Below are 21519 nucleotides of genomic sequence, written 5' to 3'. Positions count from 1 at the left end.
TTTCAGTGCCCACCACAAATAGGTTGTTTAAATGAAGTTCGATATCATATAAATTAATCCACTGGATTAAAATTCTTGCATTTTGCATATGTCTACACTACCCAGAAAACTTAGTTGCACGTGTACAGACGACATTACATCAGACAAATGCATGTTCATAGCGAGCATATAGTGTAAACACAGTTAACGTAAACAGAACTCTATCAAAGTGCACAACCAACAGGTTGCCTGAAATTCACATGCACTATCTTTTTCAACTGGTATCTTGATATTTCGAATGAAGAATGGAGATTTGACTTACAGATATTTATTTTGATGTGGTTCAAATTTATTGTGGTGATTATATTTCACTTTTATTGAAAGCTGAACATCACCGTTTTTTAAAAAATCATTTATTTTGCAACAAAGAATTTAATTAACAATTTTATCAAAATTCCTTTACAGTATTGATTTTTATATAGATGCCTCTCCATTTGAAAAAAAAATTGCAGTTGTTTATGCTAATTATTATTTTTCAAGCTTTTGATGAAAAGTCTGCTGATGAGGTCAACATCTAGTGACCATATTGCATTCCAACAAGTTTGCTTTAAAAATGCTAGAATACAGTTAGTTACTACTTTAACAGCTTATACTGTACTATACAAATGCCTTGAGTGGTTGGCTTGATCTTATCGATCAAGCCAGCAGTATCTTAAAAATAAAGTTTGGTGTCAAGAACATTAAACCATTGGAAAATCCTACAATTCACAAATTTCAACACTTTTCAATTCGCACATGTATACAAGACATTACATAATTCAAATGCATGTATGTTGTAAGAATGTAGTATAAACACACCTAAAGTAAAATTTTATAATACTTTCTTCGAAAACTTAAGTCAAGCTTCACGTTTTTCTTATCGATCAAGCCAATAGCTTTTTCGAAATAAAGTTTGGTGTCAAGAACATCAAACCATTGGAAAAATCCTACAATTCACAAATTTCCACACTTTCCGATTCACACATGTATATGAGACATTACATAATTCAAATGCATGTTCATTGTAAGAATGTAGTATAAACACAGCAAATGTAAACAGAACTCTCTTATTTCAGATTGTCTTACAATCTTTTTCCACTGGTGTCCTAGGCTGACCTCCAAGTTCAAATCATCACTGCCCAATGTTAACTGAGCATGTTTAAGATGTGTAGAAACTGATTATATTGCACTAGAGAAATTTTGGTTAAATTTGGTCTGCAAATGTTGTTTTGCATGTGGGTACCAATTGAAGCCATTTAAGATTAGATAAATTAAAATCCCGGTCTCTTTATACTGTATTGTTCTAATAACTGGTTGATAGAAGTAAATTAAGTGAGTTACTTCAATTGTTCTTTAAAGCGACAATACATTTTTTCCTTATACACTTTAAATGTACGTAACTTTAGAATTCATACTGACCATCATGATTCCAGTTCATTTTATCAAAAATTAAAGTTCACCTTTATGTTTATCCTTTCCATCAAGCCTATACAAGCAGCAGTTTTGAAATGTAGTTTGGTGAGACAAAACTTTTAAATAGTTGCCTGGAGAAAGACTATAATTAAACATCAAATCATCACTGCACAACATGCCAACTTTATACTCTACTAATCGCCTTGTTTCTATTTAACTCTTATCCAAAACTAAGTCAACCTTCATGATTCCATTTCCATGAAGCCTATGCAAGTAGGAGTTTCAAATTGAGGGTTGGTGTAAAGAATATTTTATAAAACTGGATTAAAATTCATGCATTTTTGTGCATTTCCACACTATCTGTAAAACTCCGTTTTCAAACGACTTATGTTTTAATACATCACACAAATGCATTTTCATTGCAAGCATGTAGTATAAACATAGTTAATGTAAACAAAACTCCAACATTAGGATTATAGGCTGCTGAAACTCACTGCAATATCTTTTTAAAACTGGTGTATAGTAATCATTATCTGTTCAGTTGATGTTTCATACAGTAGAAATTATAAAGAAATACAGCTGTTGTGTCTATTTGATCTAAGATGGAACTGTAGCAAGCCTCACATGATCTTCTAGAGACAAAAACATGTTTATTATAAAAGTGCAGACTACAGTATCTCAGTTGCAAAAGTTTTTTTGCAACTTGTTTATTTTACTTTAATAAAGATTTTACTTCATCTAGATCTCTTCAGGTTTTCTTTAACTTTTCCCAGAAAAATTGTTTGACATAATTCACATGCTTTGCTCCACACATCCTTTTCAAAATTTTAAATCTTTTAACAATTTATAAGAATGTCATTACTTTATGTTATTTCCTTTAATTTCCAAGCTTTTCTAAATTCTTTGTGAAACCAAGGAAGACATTATATGTATTACTGTACAACTGAAAATATACCCAGAAAAGCAGAAGCAGAAAGAAAACTAGTAATATTGTACAAAGAAGTGGAAATTTTTTAGACACACAGTCAGAAAAGATGGGACTTCAGCGACTTATACTGGATGGGAAAATGGAAGGCAAGAGAGGATTAGGAAGACCAATAGATATTCGCCAAGGACGTTATTAGAAAAAAAAATTGTTGAGATTGCGAAATAATTTGAGATCTTTTTATGTTGCTGTGTTTAAACAACACACTTGCTAAGAACACGCATTTGTGTTATGTAACAACTTCTATACATGTGCACTTGGAAAAACTGTGTTTTAAATACTGAAATATGCAAATAGAGATTTGCTAAGACGTCATTAAAAAAAAAAAATGAATTGCAGTGAATGATAGATAATTAACTTGCTATTAGATTTCGAAATGATTTGAGATCTTTTTACATTGTTGTGTTTATACTACCCAGTTGTCAAGAACATGCATTTGTGTTTTGTAGCAACTTCTATACATGTGCATTTGGAAAAACTGTGTTTTAAATACTGAAATATGCAAATAGAGATTTGCTAAGACGTCATTTAAAAAAAAAATGAATTGCAGTGAATGACAGATAATTAACTTGCTATTAGATTTCGAAATGATTTGAGATCTTTTTACATTGTTGTGTTTATACTACCCAGTTGTCAAGAACATGCATTTGTGTTTTGTAGCAACTTCTATACATGTGCATTTGGAAAAACTGTCTTTTAAGTATTAAAATACGCAAATGTTGATTCGCTAAGGATGTCATTTAAAAAAAAAATTGGAATGAATTACAGCTAATTAATTTTCTATTAGATTGCAAAATGATTTGAGATCTTTTTTACATTGCTGTGTTTATATTATCCAGTTGTAAAAAACATGCATTTGTGTTATATAACATCTTCTATACACATGAAATGGGAAAAACCATGTTTTAAATTCGCGATTGAAATTTGATGCCAACACTAGTTGAAAAATAAACTGTATTAAATTTCCTATTAATTGCTGAAATAATTTGAGATCTTCTAACGTTTCTGTGTTTATACTAAACGCTTGTTAAGAACATGCATTTGTACTGTCTATTGTCTTCTTATACACGTGTGCTGTAATCGGGAAACCACATTTTAAGGATTTGAAATATGTGAAAAGCTGTGGTTTAATTTAATTGATAACAAACTTCATTAAAACTGTTGCTTGTATAGACTTGATAGAAAGGAAAAACATATAAACAGACTACAGTTCTGATCAAAATGATAGAATGAGACAATAAATTAAAGGTTGACGGTCAAAATAGAGAGAATGGTTAATTACTGTTTAAGGCCGTGGAACAGAATTTCAGAATTAAAGTTGAATTAAATTGAGCATGCCACTAACATTAATAAATTACATTAAAAGAGTGATTATTTTGTGCTGTATTATTGTAGGTAGAAGTAGGAAATCAAAACACTAGTAGCACTTTATAGACTAACTTTCCAATTATTTATTACACACAAGATTTCTCCAGCAGTCTATGATGGCTTCGTCAGGTGTAGTGATAAGTATGGTACAGTATATAATAATAATATTTATTTGGCAAAAAGCATATAGGAGAAAAACATCATGAATTGCCCGGATAGGGAATGGGCCCGAAGCCCGAACAATATTTGCTCCCTATCCTTCATATAAAATGAAATACACAAAAACAATCAGAACTAATCAGAAACATAAAATGAAATAAAATAAAATAAAATAAAAGAGTATTTATATAAAAGAGTATTTATCTCCTTAATCTTCAATCTAAGTCTGCTAAAACAACAATTGAAAAAAATACTTAGAGTCAGTGAATTACAGCTAATTAACTTGCTATTAGTTTGCTGATCATCTGAGATCTTTTTACATTGCTGTGTTTATACTTGTTGAGAACATCCATTTGTGGTGTGTAACGCAACTTTTATACACGTGCATTTGGAAATGTGCGAAACACTGGAATTAATCTATTGGTTTAATTACACGACATCGGACTTCATTTAAATGCTATAGCTTGCAAAGGCTTGATAGGAGGAAACGTGATCTCAGAATTTTAGTTTTGGATGAAAACAGAAGACAGAAGAACATGAAGTCAATGGTTGGACCCCTACCAAAATAGAGAGAAGGGTTTAATAAGGCTGTGTAAGTAGAATCTACTATAATTTGAATTGGAAAAGCACACTTGATGAATAGTTGTGGGACTTCTGTTGAAAATATGAGACAGAAGCTTCTTTAGATTCCTTCAAGCAAAAGAAAAACATAACATCATGCTGAGGAAAACTGGATCATCTAACTGATCTTCTGACTGAAGAAAAATCTTTGTGGATCTTATAAATCTTATGGCATAAAGAGTGAAAAAGTTGAAAGAACTTGGTTTGACTTTAAGAAAAGGAATCAATAGAGAACAGATGGGATTTGAGCCAAGACATGAAAACAGTCGAAGATGGAGAGTCGCGCAGTGTCTCAGGTAGAGTTCCAAAGCTTTGAAGCACAAAAAATAAAAGAACGATCGCCACAAGTTTTAAGGTGAGCAACAGACAGTTAAGAATGGTAGATAAAGATGAGCAGACCTAAGTCTGCAGGTGCAAACAGCATAACATAGTGAAATTAGATTTGAGATGCAGTGGGAGGATGAATTCTAGGAAATGTTTCCTTTTTGCAGCATGGATACTTTCACACAAACATAGTGCATTTAGATAAAAATTCATAACATTTTTCAGAAAACTGATAATTTTAATTTTTGATTTACATGTACAATATTTAATTTTAATTTTTGAATTACATGTACAGTATTACATAAAAAGTATTTTATATTCAATTTAAACATGCTACTAAGAAAATTTTTCAGACTTCAATTTACCTTAGTTTCACTAGCTTAAATAGATAACGTCGTGAGTTACAACTAATTAATTTGCTATTAGCATACTGAAGTCGTTCAATATCTTTTTACATTGTTTGTTTATACAACAAGCTTGTAAGAACATGCATTTTTGTTATGTAACATCTTCTATACACACATGCAATCAGGAATTATGTAACATCTTCTATACACGTGCAATCAGGAAACCACGTTTCACACAAATTTGTTATATTTTTTGGTTATAAATTTTTTTATATAAATTTGTTGTACTTTTCTACAATATATTATTTTTTGCTTTCTCCTGGCTTATTAAGATTTACATAAGCACTTACACAATTATTTCAAATGCTCATTTCCAGCTTATTATTTTCCTTTAAATGACTGATTCATTTACTGTATGTTAGGTGATACTTTTTTTTACAGGGCGGGAAAAAAGAAGTTTTCTTATTTATCAAATAAGTTTTGCCAAAAACGTCCAGACTGTGGAGAAATTAAAAATAAACTTTTACTGGTGAATGTTAAAGTGTAAGATGGGATGGTTAAATGCTTTTAATATATTTATATATAGGAAGAAACATACATCTAATTTTGAAGATTTCAAGGCAGCGAAGGGCTTAAAAATATAGAAACACTTTTAATTTTTCTTAAATTTCCATTTTTTCGTGGTGGCGGGTGCGCTAATTATTAAAAAATAAAAATTAATTTCTATTCGAAATCATCATTATTGGCAGGCAGCAGGTTTGTCAAACAAGATATAAAAAAGTCTCGCTCATTCAATTTGTAATAAATTCTTTTCCCATACATAAAAAAAAAAACAATAGTGTCTTGACAATGAAAATTTCATTTTCAAAAGAAGAAATATCAATGAGCTCCTGAACAAAAACAAGTGTGAACAACTTAGCTACTGTATGCTTCAAAATTTGACCTCATTTGACAATTTACTTGTTGAGTTTAATGCACTGAAAAAATACAAGACAGGTTACACAACAGACATTCTAAGTTGAAAGAAAAAACATTAAGGAAATTTACCCTAAATGAGTTCTACCTGTTACACTTACTTATCCTAACTTACAATAAACGTACCTGGAGTTAAGGTGAATAGAACGAGGTCTGTAAATTCAGCACAGATTTAATAATTAATAACATAAGAAACATGTTTTTCATTGAGAAGACGTAAATCTAAGTGTTAACATTTTTTTTGTCAATGAATTATTACACAGTTTTTCTTCAATTTCCCTTTGAGGTGATTAAATACTTGTGCACTGTGACCAAGCACTCACAATTAAAATTATAGTAGCAGTGTCAAAAAAATTGAGTCCACATATCATAAATATAATTTTCAGATACTTAAGCTTTGTCCAGACCATCAACTTTATTTAAAAAAAAAAAAAGAAAAAACTGTTGTAACCCATATATAGTCAGGATGTGCTGATATATATTCATAATAGTGAGCTTTCGCATCAACGATGGACGGACTTAAGGACGGTAATCTGACACAAAAATTGATCTGCGCATGCACAACCCCCACAGTTTCTCGTTCTTGGCAAAATCAGACTGTTTTTGGCCAAATTATCATCTGTGGAGAATCACGAATGACTAGCTCAAGCAGCCAATCAACGTTCTTTAGGGATACCAAGCAGCCAATAAGCGCTCTTTAGGATACCTAAAAAAGAGGGCGTGTGTCAGCTTAACGATGTCACGCACTACCGTTCGTTTTTCAATTCCGAAACTGCGAATGATCAAAACACAGACGAGTATCAAGGACGGTCACAGTTCATTGCTTTTAGTCCTAGAGGACGTCCGCACTGCATTTGCGAAAGCTCACTAATGTTATGCCATCACGACAATATTAATAGGCACTTTACATGTTTTGGTCAAACAAAAATTGGTGAGTGTGAACAAGGCTTTAGGTCTCCTATTCAAGAGCAGAGTTTATTACAAATTAATGTAGTGCACTGCTAAAATGTTATGTACTTTGATGTACTATAGGCATAAAGAAGTGGAGTTCTTTGTAAATTGTAGGTACTGTACGTGGGAGTGTGACATAGAGCCTATGTCCGAGGAGGCAGGTTGAGGGTGTTCCCTTACCTATTTTTGCAGTCCAGGGGGCACCTTCCCTGGAAGCTCGAGTTTTAGTCTTTTTAATCTCAACCTAAATTATTTACAACATACATTTTTTTTAACAGTTTTTATCCTCCACATAACTTGCTTGATCTGCTGCTTCTACTGTACCCTTTAAAGCTTTTTTGACACTACCTTGCATACATTATATCATTATATGTAAATAAATGCCACACTTCGAGCCAGTTGAACCATAAGTTAAATGCCTATGATTATTAAGCTCTTATTTTCTATCATTATTATTTGATGCATTATGTGAATAAATTGAATTGAATTGAATAATCGATGAAGCACAAAGAAGATGATTTCTAGATTCATTTATTACCTCCAACTACATGGGCAACAAACTTTTTTCCTAGGCTCAAGTAAAACTAGCTTAAATAATATCAGACTTTTAAATGTAATGTAAAGTTTACATCAAACTTTTTCCTAGGCCGGAGGTGGTATACTTATATATATTGGTAGCAAAATTAGTAACAAGCTTTCCTGGGATTTTACAAGGGAGAGATTTGATAAAAAATTTAAATTTACCATACATATGATTCATAATCAGTAAAGCAGGAAACAAATGTGTATTTCTTGACATAAGAGAGAGACAGTCATAAATCAGCAGGCTAGTCTGACAAATTAAACTTCAATATATTCATCATAAAAATTACATTTTATATCATATTTCCTGCAGCCATGCTTTCAATATTGCTAATATCACTCTTGAATGTAAAATAATTCTAAAGGTAGATACACTTTTTTTGTTATACTTTATACTCATGCACTTTATTCATTATAATTTGCTCATTTTAACTAATACAACCTGCTAATTTCACTTTTTGAATGCTGTTTTTTTAAATACTTATATATATTTTTTAATTCTTATTAAGACTATTCTGTAGAGGGTGCGCTTCATGGCTGAATATTCATCAATGGAATCCTGACATAATACTAGTAATACAAAAGGTACCAAAAGAACTTTCAAAACATATTTGGTATTTGCATACAATACAGCTAGATTTTAAAACTTTTCAAAGGGTGGAAAAATAAATATAAAATTCTGTTCTCTTATTATCCAGTCTCCTACCACTTCCTTTTGGTTTGTCATTCTTTGTTCTTATTTTAAAAATATGCTTTGTATTTATTTAAATTATGAGCAACAAAATTTCTCATCTGGATATTTTTTATAGGAGTGGAGTACATATTAGAATTATATAAAAACAATTATATTATTTATGACTAGTGTGCTTACAAGCCCAAAACTATTTTGTTTGGAATACTAATTACAAAAAGTACAGTTTTGATGGCAAAAATAAGATGGAATTTCTTGGTCATCTTAAGAAAAAAAGTCTTGAATATAACACAGTACAAGATACCGAAAAGAGAAGTAGAGGTAGACCTAGCCTAAATTTCAAAAAGTAAGGTCGAGCTGTTGAACATCAGAAAGTGGGAGATTTTTGCAGCAGCCAGAGACAGAGAATCTTGGAAAGTCAGAGGCAGAGGGAGGTGGCAGAGAGATTGCAAAATATGGCATAAAATGTATCTCCTATTGGCTAAAGTGTGCAGAATTTTGCAACAAGTAGGGTTTGTATAACACATAATACAAAAGGTCTCTATGCACTTGAGTGCCTGAAAAAAAAACATTAACAATTTTTGTTTAAGTACAAGTAAAAACAAAAGAAATGTATGAAAAAAAAACAAAAACATGAAAGCAGCATCATGCTAAGTATTGTGTGAAGTGGAGAACTACTGTATGAGTTCATCAGAAAAAAATAATAAAACATTGAACTACTTGACCAAACAAGTAGAATTGTTACAAGACATACATGTAGATCTCTTCCATTAACGACATTCCATCAACTCTTAGATATTAATCATTATTTTTCTGGATAGCTCACATTAAATCTTTGGTTCAGGCTTCTATTCTAATGGTATGGTTTACGTCAATAAATTTACACACTTTTGCGAATTAGCATATTAATATTAGGCAAAGAAAATGATGTTCTTGTCACAATTTTTATAAAAAAAAGAACAAAGATGAGGCCTTCCTAGACTTTTCCTCTACACACTCAGTCGTCGATGGTGCATCTAGGAATACCGAAGCAGGAGGGCTAATGGAGGAGGGGGAGGTTGAAGGTTAAGTATTAAAGGGGGAACCAGCTAGCAAAGGAAGGTGAAATTATGATGTGATTTTAGCCTAAAATACTTGGAACATAGAGCATAATTCTTCACTAATTAATGGGGAGACTGAAGTTAAACAAGGGGGAACCAACTGGCAAAATAAGGTGAAAGTGTGATGTGATTATAGTCTACTTAAGCATAATTTTTCATTAAGAGGAAGACTGAACTATTAGCCACTAGCCTTTTTAGGTTTGTTCCAAATTTTCACAAATAAAACTTCCTTCATTGATGATTAGTCTCATTGTTCTTCATAACAGCGTGGTAAGTATGTGAAGAATGTGAATTGGGGGAAGTACCACTTTACAACATCATATTGGCATCATTAATAAATAACTGGAAGTCTTATCATCACGTTTCAGATTTTGATTCACATGTTGTGTATTATTAAGTGAACGCCTACACCCTGATCTTGGCTAACACCTGTTTTATTATGGTCTTTATTTACAATCCTCTTAGAAGAAGGTGACAAATCCCCCAATCATCGAAACAATAAGCAATAATAATAATTACATACAAGGATATCATACGGTAGAGCATGAAAGTTGTAAAACCACATTTTTTGTTTGTTTGCATCAGCCTATTAAATGCATTCTTATGAAGCTTTAGGCTTATAAGTGACACCATTTTTTCTCCAATTGTTTCATCATTGTTAGGTAAGTGAAAATAAAGAGAGAGACTGACATTTATTCTATGTTGTTGTTCTACCTAAATTCATTATCAAGATTTAATATCAATTATTTTAATTACATAAAATAAGAATTTTAAGAAGAATTATATTGATATTAGGTGTATGTGTCATCCAACTCAACAAAAAAATGTAATTTATTGTTTTACAAGGTAAAAATGAAACAAGGACATGAATAAAAATACCAGTGTTATCCCCAGGTGTATCCCCCGGAGATGCATTAGAGTTGACATTGGGTTGTTTACAATTAAAGGCAGCTAGCATTTGTGTGAACAAATTTTCTTGCTCTCTTTACTATTCTACACCCATAATTTTGAACAACCAATTTTGCACTCAGGGCAAATCATTAAGGTGCTCTGGATATTTTATGCTTGCTACTAAAATAGTTATTGAAATGAATTTTACAAATTTGAGAAATCTGGAAGTGCATTTCATTTAACAGGTGGAATGTTAAGTGTTGAATGCGGTTTCCAAGTAGAAAATAAACTAATAATTAAGGAAGTCAATTTTAATAAAGGCCAATAATCATTTTATATAAAAAAAAATCACAGAAATACGAACTATTTTTCTCATTCACGTGTCGCTGACTACCTGCACGTGGCAAGGCTTAGCAAGACATCCTCTGGAGTAATAAATTAGCTACTTCATTCTGGAGCATAAGCAATGACTGTTGTAGTTAATTAACAGCCAACAACAATCAACAAAGTAAGTCGTAATGAATGCAATCAATATATTTTGAACTAAAGATGCAAATCATGGGCTTGCAACAATAAACAGAGTACGTCACAATAAATACACTAATGAATTAATGTCAAAAAGTGTGAAAACCAAACCAATAACTATTAACAACCACCAAAGTAAGTCACATTAAATATAATAAAGATATTGATATACAAAAAAAAATATGGAAAACACTTTACATTTAAAGATGTACAATGATAAAAAAAATTTTTCCCGGTTAGTTAATGGACAGTTAAATAATTACCTTTCCTATATTTTTGCATAAGCCCTTAAATTGGCTGGTATCAATTTTAATTTTTGTAATAAAATGTCTGTAATCAGCAAAAAGTAATTATTTTGTATCTTTATTTTGGTTGGAACTTACAACTTATTTGGCAAGGCCTTGTGCACTTTGTATTATTACGCTGATTATTCGAATATATGTGATGTAGAAATTTATAGCTAAAAAGAAAGGGTGGCATCTAGATGATTCACCAATAATACACAAAAACATGTGCCACATCTGTAATAAATTACCATTCCTTTACTTAGCGTAACATATTACATAGAATATATGGTTGCTGGGCCCAAGTTGTGGAACTTGTTACCGTTATTTATTCGTGAGTCACCTTCTGTCACCATTTTCAAAGAACGACTTAAGACCCACTTATTCTCGTCCCTTTAATTTATTTTTTTTCCCCTACTTCCATGCCAGCTAGCTTTTATAGCCTTAACTAGGATAGGAGGCGCCCGAATCCGAGATGGCCGAGACTCAACAGGTGCTGACTAGTTCAATTAGCGAATCCGAGATGGCCGAGACTCAACAGGTGCTGACTAGTTCAATTAGATTGAACCCTAGCCAGCGATGAGGGCGTATCCCCATACTTCGGTTTGGGTGCTGGCATGGTATTCAAATTTCACTTCTTTATATTTTGTGGTTTTGGTTTCCGTTCCATCTTTACACTTGCCTGATAGCGCTTAGAGACTTTTTGTATTTTGCGCTCTATAAATTAATAACCATTAACCATTCTAGAATTACAAACAAGTGTAAACCACATTGGTAATTATAGGAACACATGACATCATGTAGAATCCAAGAGTAATATTTGGAAGTTTCTGCAATCTTGGGTATTGTAGAGGCAATAAGCCTACTGGTTAATTATGATGCAAGATAACCAATGAGGAACTTAAGCAATATGGAATACTCTTGAATGCTCTGGAGTTCTAGTGCTAATGTATAGAAGGTGAGAGCTTGGTCTTTTCCAGGGAAGCTCTTTTTGAAACACATGTTAATGTGAATGTTGTTGCGTTATTTTGATACCAGATTCTTGTTGGGAGTTTATAATAAATAAATAAAAGTTTATTTGAGAGTTGTGTTAAAACATTGTGAGCTGTGTTTGTATTTTATATGTCAAAGAGGGATTACTAGTCATTTCTTTACCGCTCGGAAATACGTCAAGTAGGAATTCATGACATATTATGGTGACAGCGGTGGTTGTTCTACTGCATGACATATAGTAGCAGCTGTGGTCGTGTTCTACTGTAACCAAGGATTCATATATCGTTTTGTTCAACGAACTGTGTGAATTTTCTACAATTGCAGTAAGTAGTCTGTAAATTTTTTAGACAGTAAACATTGACTAATCTTTATATTTGGAGCAGTTGACTTGTGAACGTATCGGTAACTATGATTTACTAGTAACAAGACCCTTGTCCAGATTTAATTATGGCTGATGGACAATCAACAACAAGATCCATTAAGGAGTATCAAGGCGACGACAACCGTGACACAGATGAAGAATCTGTTCAGTCGCAACATTTGGAATAAGATACAGAAGACGCTGTGGCACCTGGTGGACTTAACCTTCCAGGCAGTGACTAGTCTACTAAGGACTAACTAACGAAGAAAAGGCACAATAAAATATTTTTTTAGGAGTTTAGCTAGGGTATGCAGAGCAGTATACCTTGCTTGCCTTGATGGTCTGCCGCTGTTGTATTGTCAGATAAATTTCTGACTTTCCTGACCTATTTGGTTTTTGGACCATCATCTTTTCATGTCGTTTTTATAACTATAAAGCCAGGCATTCACTGCGGCTAATGGTCATGGAGATTCTATGGAGACAGGCGCGCAACGAATAATAAATTTAAACAGTAGAATGACAGACACCAAAGCGCAGAATCGTATGACCAGTCTCTGATTTGATGACGTTTTCCTCCATAATTGAAAAAAGAAGGGCGCCGTGTGCGTCTGGATATACTTAGCAACTGAAGGGCGCCCTATACGTCTGAACCAGGTATAGAAAACTTGCACTATAAAAAGAGAAGGGCGCCACGTACGTCTGGACCAACTTCCGCCTCATTTTTGCTATGCGAGTGCTCTATCTTGTATTTCTAGTATCTTTGGTAATATTTAAAATACCACTAAATAGGATTGAAAAATATGACAATTTAGGGTTTCACTGGTCAGAGGATTACAACAGTATTTAAATTGATATTATAGGCCTAGATAGTATGGTATTACAGCAACTGAGAAAGACTGTCATACTCGAAAAAGAAAATTACAAAAAAAAATTATAAAATAACATAAACAGGAAGTTAAGTTAGCAGCAGAAAAAAATAATTGGCAGGAAAGAGAAACTAATTGTTCTTTTTACTTGGCTTAAACTTACACAATTTCTCAAAAAATGCATGTCCGGTTTGACATTTATTAAGTTCCTAATAACCATTAAGAATGTATTTCAGCGAGCAAAACATTTCAGCATAAAGGTGAAGCACCGAAGGTGGGAGTTAGCATTAAAGAGACTCACTTTGCACAAAAATTCACTGGATAGAAGTGATTTAATTGGAAGCAATCTACAAATGTCAATTTTATCTAAGATCACTTAAGATGATCAAAACAAGATTTATATGAAAAAAAATTGTTTTTCTCATCCAAGAGTGAATGAGTGGCCAACTTCAAGTTTGAATAAACTGTGATGCCCTCAAAACCCAGATACAGCTCTAACTAGACTATCAACTTTTATGAGACAAATCTGTGTAAATTACCAATATATAGGCATGACAGGTCATCACATCCATATTTGGATATGATAATGTCATACCATACCCATATATGGGCAAATCACAGGTAGTAATTGTTATTGTCATGATGGAATAGACAACTGGATTTGCGTCAGGACAATCATGTATAGGTGTAGTTTTGATTAAAATTTTATATTGAGGGTGCTTGTTGGACATTCGGATCATCAGAATAGAAAGTAATATTGGTATTGAGACTTAATAAATTCAGGCCTGGAAAAAAAAATGTTTACAGTGCCTCCGACCATGAAAGTTGTCTTGATAAAATGCCTGCAGCACAAAATGTTATCAGTACACATAGCCCAACAGTTTATTTTTTTGAAATTTTTTCCCAAAAATGCCTCCTGGACATTCATGTTGCCTCCGACCGCTGGCCATGCACTTTTTCTATGCGCTTAAATTATCAGACAAATTAAGTAATTATTGTACAGTAATGATCCAAGTTCAAGGCTTTGAGGAACACCGAATGACTTAGAAAAACATTTTACATTTTTTCCCCTTCTGGTTTAGGCTGAAGGCAAAGGATATGGCAAGCAGCAAACTTAATCACTATTCAAACTGGAATATCTTGATCACCAAGTTATTCAACTCCACATTCACAACACATTTTCAACTTATGTAGTTGACTTGTTTTATATTTTAGCCAGCCTAATATGTTAACCACATATTTGTTAACACGTACTAGAAGATTTAAAACTTCCGAATCATGTTTTGACTAACCAGAATTATCAGTGTTCTCCCCAGGCCCTTGAAGCATCACGGTACCGTGACGTTTGGGACTTCGTCACGGTGCACCGTGACGCTCCCAAGCTGGCCGTGACGCTTGATGCGTCTTCCATGACGCTTTAAAATATCGTCAAGAAAATAATTCAAAATAAACAATGCTGTCCACGTATCCTAGTTTGAAGAAGAGTGAGTGTGAAAATATTTTAAAACACAAAACAATGCTATCTTACAATGTTGGTTTATCTGCCCAAGTTCATGCTTGATCTTTCTGCATTCATTTTTGCGTTATTCTTTACCTTGAGAAATGTCACTTTCATTTTAAAACACGATCGTTAGCTTGATTCACACAAACTGTTTGCTTCAAAACTGCCCATGCGCATGCCCAGAACGATCTATCTGGATTTTTCTCTCACCACATGTACTTCTCTTGACAGCGAAGTCACAACGTGATCGTGTTTGTGTTTAAACAATTAGGCCTAGGCAATAGGCCCTATGTTGAATTTGGTTGGATTTTTTTTATAATAAACAACGTTTTTAATATAATACTACTTTACAATGAAGACAAGTAAGTTTAGATAAGTTTTAGTCAATCTAGGCAGCCTACATGGCCGATGTTTTGTTTAGCTATCTTGCTAGGCCTAGCCTAGGCCAAGCAGTTTGAAGCTAAAATTTAGGCCTAGGCCTAAACTAGCTTGGTCCAAAATGCCTGACCCTCATCCTGGTGAGAACACTGATTATGAACTACTAGAAAAATGAAAAAAATAAATTTTCATATAACATTCGATTTCCAAAAAATATTGGGTTATGCAACCTAATACGAGATGAGGTGCAACATGATATATTTTGCAGTGTAGAATCCCAATTGTGCTAGATTCTTGATTCCATAAAGCAACATTAAAATCCGATTCTGAATCATAAAAAATAGGAAGTTATTGACATTAAAGTGATGGTATTAATACGTGTCTTGACTTTATTGAACCATAAAGCTAAACACTAAAAACCACTGAGGCAAACACAAGATGAAGTATTTAATACCAAGTTTCACAACAGACGCTTACAAAGATTATAAGAGTGTTTTAAAGTCATTGACTTATTCAAAAATTCCTAGTATTTCACATTCAAGCTTCCTACTTCGGAACTACAAGAGAAATATGATATTGACATGTGTGATCACAGCAACTTATAAACACAACACGACTCAGTTCGCTGAATGAGGCTGTAGTGATGACAGAAAAAGCTATGATAACAGCAAAAATCTAGTTTCTGAAAAGGTAACTCAAAGGATGGTAAGGTAGTTAAAGGTATAGACCTGAGTGCCCATCTGTCTTTAGTGCTTGGGTCAGAATGTGCAATGGAGTGAGGATTTCGCCACTCCTCTTCACAGTGAATCTGTTTTACCTTCCCATCATATGCCGGTACCCATTTATACTCCTGAGTAGAGAGAAACAAACGTAGGAAAAGTTTCTTGCCCAAGGACAACAGCAAAACACATACTACAGAAATCACAAAACGTGATGAGGTACTATACAACCTGTTTACACACATTGTAGTAATAATGACATGAAGTATACAGTATCAGAATATATTTTCCACAACTGTGTCTTTACAGTATGTGTGAATGTTTATAATCCTTATCAAATTATAAGTGTAAAATCGTTTTATTGTATTAGCTTGTGATGTGATCATACTATTTTGATCACAACAAAACCTGAAAATATAATTTGATTATAAAATTTTTGATCATAACCTGTGAACACATGTACATTTGTGATCACAGGCTGTGGTAATGATTATTATTATTATTATTATTATTATTATTATTATTATTATTGTTATTATTATTATTATTATTATATTATTGATTTTAACCACACATGATCACATTCTATGAAATGAAACTTGAGGTAATGACAAGTGACCACAAAAAAATGATCACAAGATGCAAAATACATCTGTGATCACAATCTGTGAAATAAAACTTTTAATAAAAAATGACAGCATTTAACCACAATATGTCAATATTACTTATGATTACACCATGTATATTGCAACTTGTGATAAGAACATTAGATCACAAAATGTAAATATCAATTGTGATCATTCTGTGAAATGTAACTAGTGATAACAACCAGTGATCACAAAATTTAATTACAACCTGTCAATATCACTTATGATTACACCAGGTGAATTGCAACTTGTGATAACAACATTAGATCACAAAAATGTATAATTGTGATCATTCTGTGAAATGTAACTAGTGATAACAACCAGTGATCACAAAATTTAATCACAACCTGTCAATACCACTTATGATACAATTGCAACTTGTGATAATGGCCATGTCACACTATGACGATTTAGCCAGCGTATGGTGACGTATCAAAATTTCTCTAAAACACTGGCATATTCTGAACTATTGATGTTTTTTTTTTAATTTCAGGCATACATATAGCATATTCATAACGAGTTGGATGCATAAATAACGTATTACTAACTTATATAGAACATTTTGATAACTTACAGATAACTTATACCTTGATGCTTAGCGTGCTGCCGGTGTTCACAGCTTATGCCCTACGATAGTCAAACTTACGCACAGTGCACGGCAGCATATTGCCAATGATCACATAATGTAGCATATAAAAAGACTGCCACTCGTCGATTCAAATCATAACCGCACTAGGCATCACAATCAACATCATTGTCGCAGTATCAATACTACGATACTAACATCACCCCATGTTTAATTCCCCTTAGAAACTCAGTAAGTTCTGTGGTTGTCCGGAACACACAAAATGTTATCACAACCTGGATAAACCACTTGTGACCGCCTTCTGTAAAAAGTAATTTGTACTATCTGTGGGCATAACAACTGATCATAACCTTTGATTATTACAAACACATAATGTAAAGCTCCAATATTTAAGGATGCAATTTTAACAGATGACTAATTTAAACTAAATATATAAATTATATTTGTTTACTTACCTTTATGTTAAGACTGCAAATGCTGATGTTGTCCCCATCATCCTTCTTCTTCCAGCGACTCTTAGATGGCTAAGAAAAGAACTAACTACTTATAGCATCATTCATCATTTTCATAATTTTCAAGAGAGCACAAACATATTTTGTGCCAATGGGCCAGAAAAGAATGGGAAAGAGGTAATCATAAAAATGTGTAATGTGATCTAGCCCAGGGCAGATTACAGTGGACAACAGAGTGTGACTGATGGTATAAATAACATAATAAGATAATTGTTGGCGATTTTTATAGTGCATACTACATGGTCTCTATGTACAGTAATGGTAAAGATGTAATAAATGGGACAGGAACAGAACGCGTGTTTTGAGTCTTTACTTGAAAACAGAACAGCACTGGGACTCACGAATGGCTACTGGGTTCAGAGTCAAAACAGGGAATGATCTTTCCCACTGTTTTTAGGTGAGATGACGGGCAGAAGAGTGGTGCATTTTGAAGTAGATCTGAGTTCCCAAGTATACATCTAAGAATGCCATTTAATAAGATCAGTTATGTATTTGGGTAGAGCACCATACAATGATTTGTAAGCAAAATGGAGGACTTTGAAGGTGATGTGTGTTTGACCAATGAAGCTGACATATTTAAGGAATGGGTAAACTTATCACTTAACAGTGAAAATGGTACTTCCTTACCTTAATGTTAAGACTGCAAATGCTGATGTCATCACCATCGCTTCTTCTTTTTCTGTTTCGAGACAATGTCTAACGAAGAAGAGAAATATTTTAAAATAATTAAAGTATTTTTTTAAAAAACATAAATATAAACAATATAACTACTGTATGCAACAATATGAACCAATATATGCATTCTTTATGCACTGGGCCCGAGGTTGATATAGATTTTATATGGAAACATACAACATGAATGTCAGTGTATTGTGTGGTGTGACAGATTGAAAAAATTAAGACAGTGCATTCCAAAAGATATTCTGATGAACTCTACAGTTACAAACAAAATGAAAGAAAACAGCACTGAAAGAAACTACCAGAGGGTACAGAAAAAATCAATATCATACCCCATATTGGAAATTCATGGTAGTGCCATCTTCTTGCTTGGCCTTCTTCTGAAATTAAAGTTATATACATAAAACTACTTATGCAATTATTAATATTCAAAAGACCTTTTCTGAGATTCTAACTTGGTTTAAATGTGTGTGGATATATCATGGTGATCTGGTGTAACTAGAGCCATGATTAGTGCTATTTCATAAGTAGGCATAAGATCTGGGTTTGTATTATATTATTATCATATTATATAATCCTAGGTTAACAGATCTGAGCAATTGATTTGTATGAAGTTTGAGATTAAAACACCATTACATCATGTTTCATAAGGGACAGGGCTATATCATCCAATGAAAAAGTGAGTAGCCAAACCTGGTGGTTAATTTGTGATGGACTATCACAAATGTCAAGCTGATCATCCCTCTTTCTTTTTCGCTCCTAAAAAGACAAGAAGACATCCATATTGTCTGTTTTCTAAATAAAACATATAACTATTATCATTATCATCATCAACATCTTCCTTTTCATCATCATAATTATCAAAATTTTCAATATTTATCATTATAAATTCTTTCCATCATTTGTTTCAACTATTATATTATCATCTTGTGCTATTGTGCTGTAGGCCTATGTATGTGTTTCTATTTATTGGCATACACTGTATTCCAGAAGATTATTTATTATTTTGATAATTTGGATTTGTGATAAATATTATTACGATATTAAAACATAGATTTTAAAATTTTTATCTCTTAGTTTTTGGTGAATTTTGTATTAACTCTACACACTGTATGGCATGAAAAAATGCTCAACAAAAAAACTGTACTCAAAGGTGAGTACAAATCTAACACACGGAGTAATAATTTCCAAAACAAATTTTAAAGAGTCTGTGAAAGTATACCCTTAGTTCCATGCTGTGTAAACTAGGGCTAAGTTTCTTAAAACCCTCAAAACTTTTCTGTTTCAACTTTGAATTTTTGTTTTCTTCTGCCTTTTGTAACTCTGCTTCTTGTTGTTTGTGAACGTCTTGTTGCCATTGGTAATGCTCTTCCCTCCTCTTCTTCATATACTCCAATCTGTCCTTCCTTTTGTTTTCATCTTTAGCTTTTTTCTTTTTCCTTGGCTTTTAGAATTGAAGAGAATTAAAGTGGACAATTATTTACCAAATAAAAAATACTTATGGAATGAGGAAAACAATAACAATAACTCCATTCTTTTATAGCACATTCCGCAGAAAAAAAAGCCTCAACACACTTTACAATAAAAAAAAAAAACAAGGAGTAAATAATTTTGACTTTAACTAAAAACAATTCTGAAGTGCATGTGCATTATCGGTATAAGTGTCCAGAACAGGGCTCCACCCACCGATGTCGAAACAACATTGCTATCACACCCGGGTGCATGCAGGCAGTCTGTTAAGTAGTACGCTGGGCTCCAGTAGCTTCCACCTCCGAATAAGCCCTCGGCTCTACTACCGTGCACAGCAAAACAACGATGTCTCAAGTAAGGAACATACAAAAAAATATTCTTAGGGGGCATGTGACCTACGAAGCCAAAAATATAGGCTTTTATACGAAATTTTTATTATCTGAGTTTCAATGGACACCGAAAATAAAATACTAAGAAGTCTTGCCCTATACAGTAGTATACTCTTTAATAATCACTACTCTTCAGCTCCAACATATAGCATGCTTACTGGAGGTACAGGAGGAGAAGCATTTGTTTCATTGTTTTCCACTGGAATACTGGGCAAGGATGAGCGAGAACTTCTCGAGGTGATTGACCATAATGATGATCTTGATGATGAGGATTTCAGTGAAGTTTTTGAACTCTTTTTAGACATTGGTGCCATAGATAGTACTATACGTTAGACAAAAACAGACAGGCTCAAAGACTGTAAAAGAAGAATATTACCAAGGTAAAAAAAAAATTATCCTTTGCATCGTATTAAGCTTGCATAACATTAGTCATTATAGGCTTACAATACAATTGCTAACCAACTTTTGGGCTTAGAAATTCATATTCCCCAGTGGTAACGTTCTGTATTGCATCACACTCCGGTGGTCTCACGCAGTGAGTGGTCCCAGCCCAGTGGTGTAGGCTAGTAGTAGTAGTAGTATGACCCATTCTCTATACTGTATACATACTTATTTATATTATATAGGCCTAGACTAGCCTATAGGCTAGTAAATAGAGAAATTGCAATTTTTGGGTGTCAATTATTGAATTGATGACTGAATTTTTATAATCCTTAACTCTTAGTGACTTTCTCAATTCAATGTGCACTTTTCCTAAAATTTCTGGCAGGCTAGGCCTAGGCCGAGACAGGCCCAACCCATTCTCTCTGAAGAGCCATGACATTGGCAGAAGTACGGAGCCTGACTGAGAAAATGATAATAAGCACACACACACACGCCTTCATATTTGTTCATCATCATCAGGCAGGGAGGGAGGCCCAGCAATCTACAAAACTCATCTCCCTGTCTCTGATCCTAGATCAAACTCAATTAAATCATGAGGTAGTACTGTCCTTACCAAGATAAAAAAAAACAATGGTTAAATAACAAAATATTTGATTCCTCCTTGAAATCTGTAATCCGGATCAATATGACCTTCTTAAGAATCAAAACTTCCGCAATCAAACGGTGCTCTCGTTTTTATCCAATCAGAATCAGATAATATTGACCCAGGTCAAATTTTACCGTAACCGTTAAACTGCGCAA

General features: G+C 33.2%; 1 protein-coding gene across 1 annotated transcript; it reads right to left on the bottom strand.

The window, feature by feature from the left end:
- Positions 1-5679: 5679 nt before the first annotated feature.
- LOC117111733 lies at positions 5680-21456 on the bottom strand. The gene is made up of 8 exons (XM_033254735.1): positions 21332-21456; positions 20493-20690; positions 19698-19919; positions 19169-19234; positions 18808-18855; positions 18425-18493; positions 17741-17809; positions 5680-5733 (listed from the first exon to the last, which is right to left on the bottom strand). The coding sequence occupies exons 2-8, from the start codon at positions 20646-20648 to the stop codon at positions 5698-5700; spliced, it is 666 nt and encodes a 221-aa protein (XP_033110626.1). The 5' UTR covers positions 20649-20690; positions 21332-21456; the 3' UTR covers positions 5680-5697.
- Between the last annotated feature and the right edge of the window lie 63 nt (positions 21457-21519).

Source organism: Anneissia japonica, unplaced genomic scaffold (assembly GCF_011630105.1).
Source record: "Anneissia japonica isolate Jap-2015-1 unplaced genomic scaffold, ASM1163010v1 scaffold288126_len377047_cov203, whole genome shotgun sequence".
NCBI classification, from domain to species: Eukaryota; Metazoa; Echinodermata; class Crinoidea; order Comatulida; family Comatulidae; genus Anneissia; species Anneissia japonica.
Note: the sequence above shows the minus strand (reverse complement) of the source record. Positions and strands in the feature narration are given on the sequence as shown.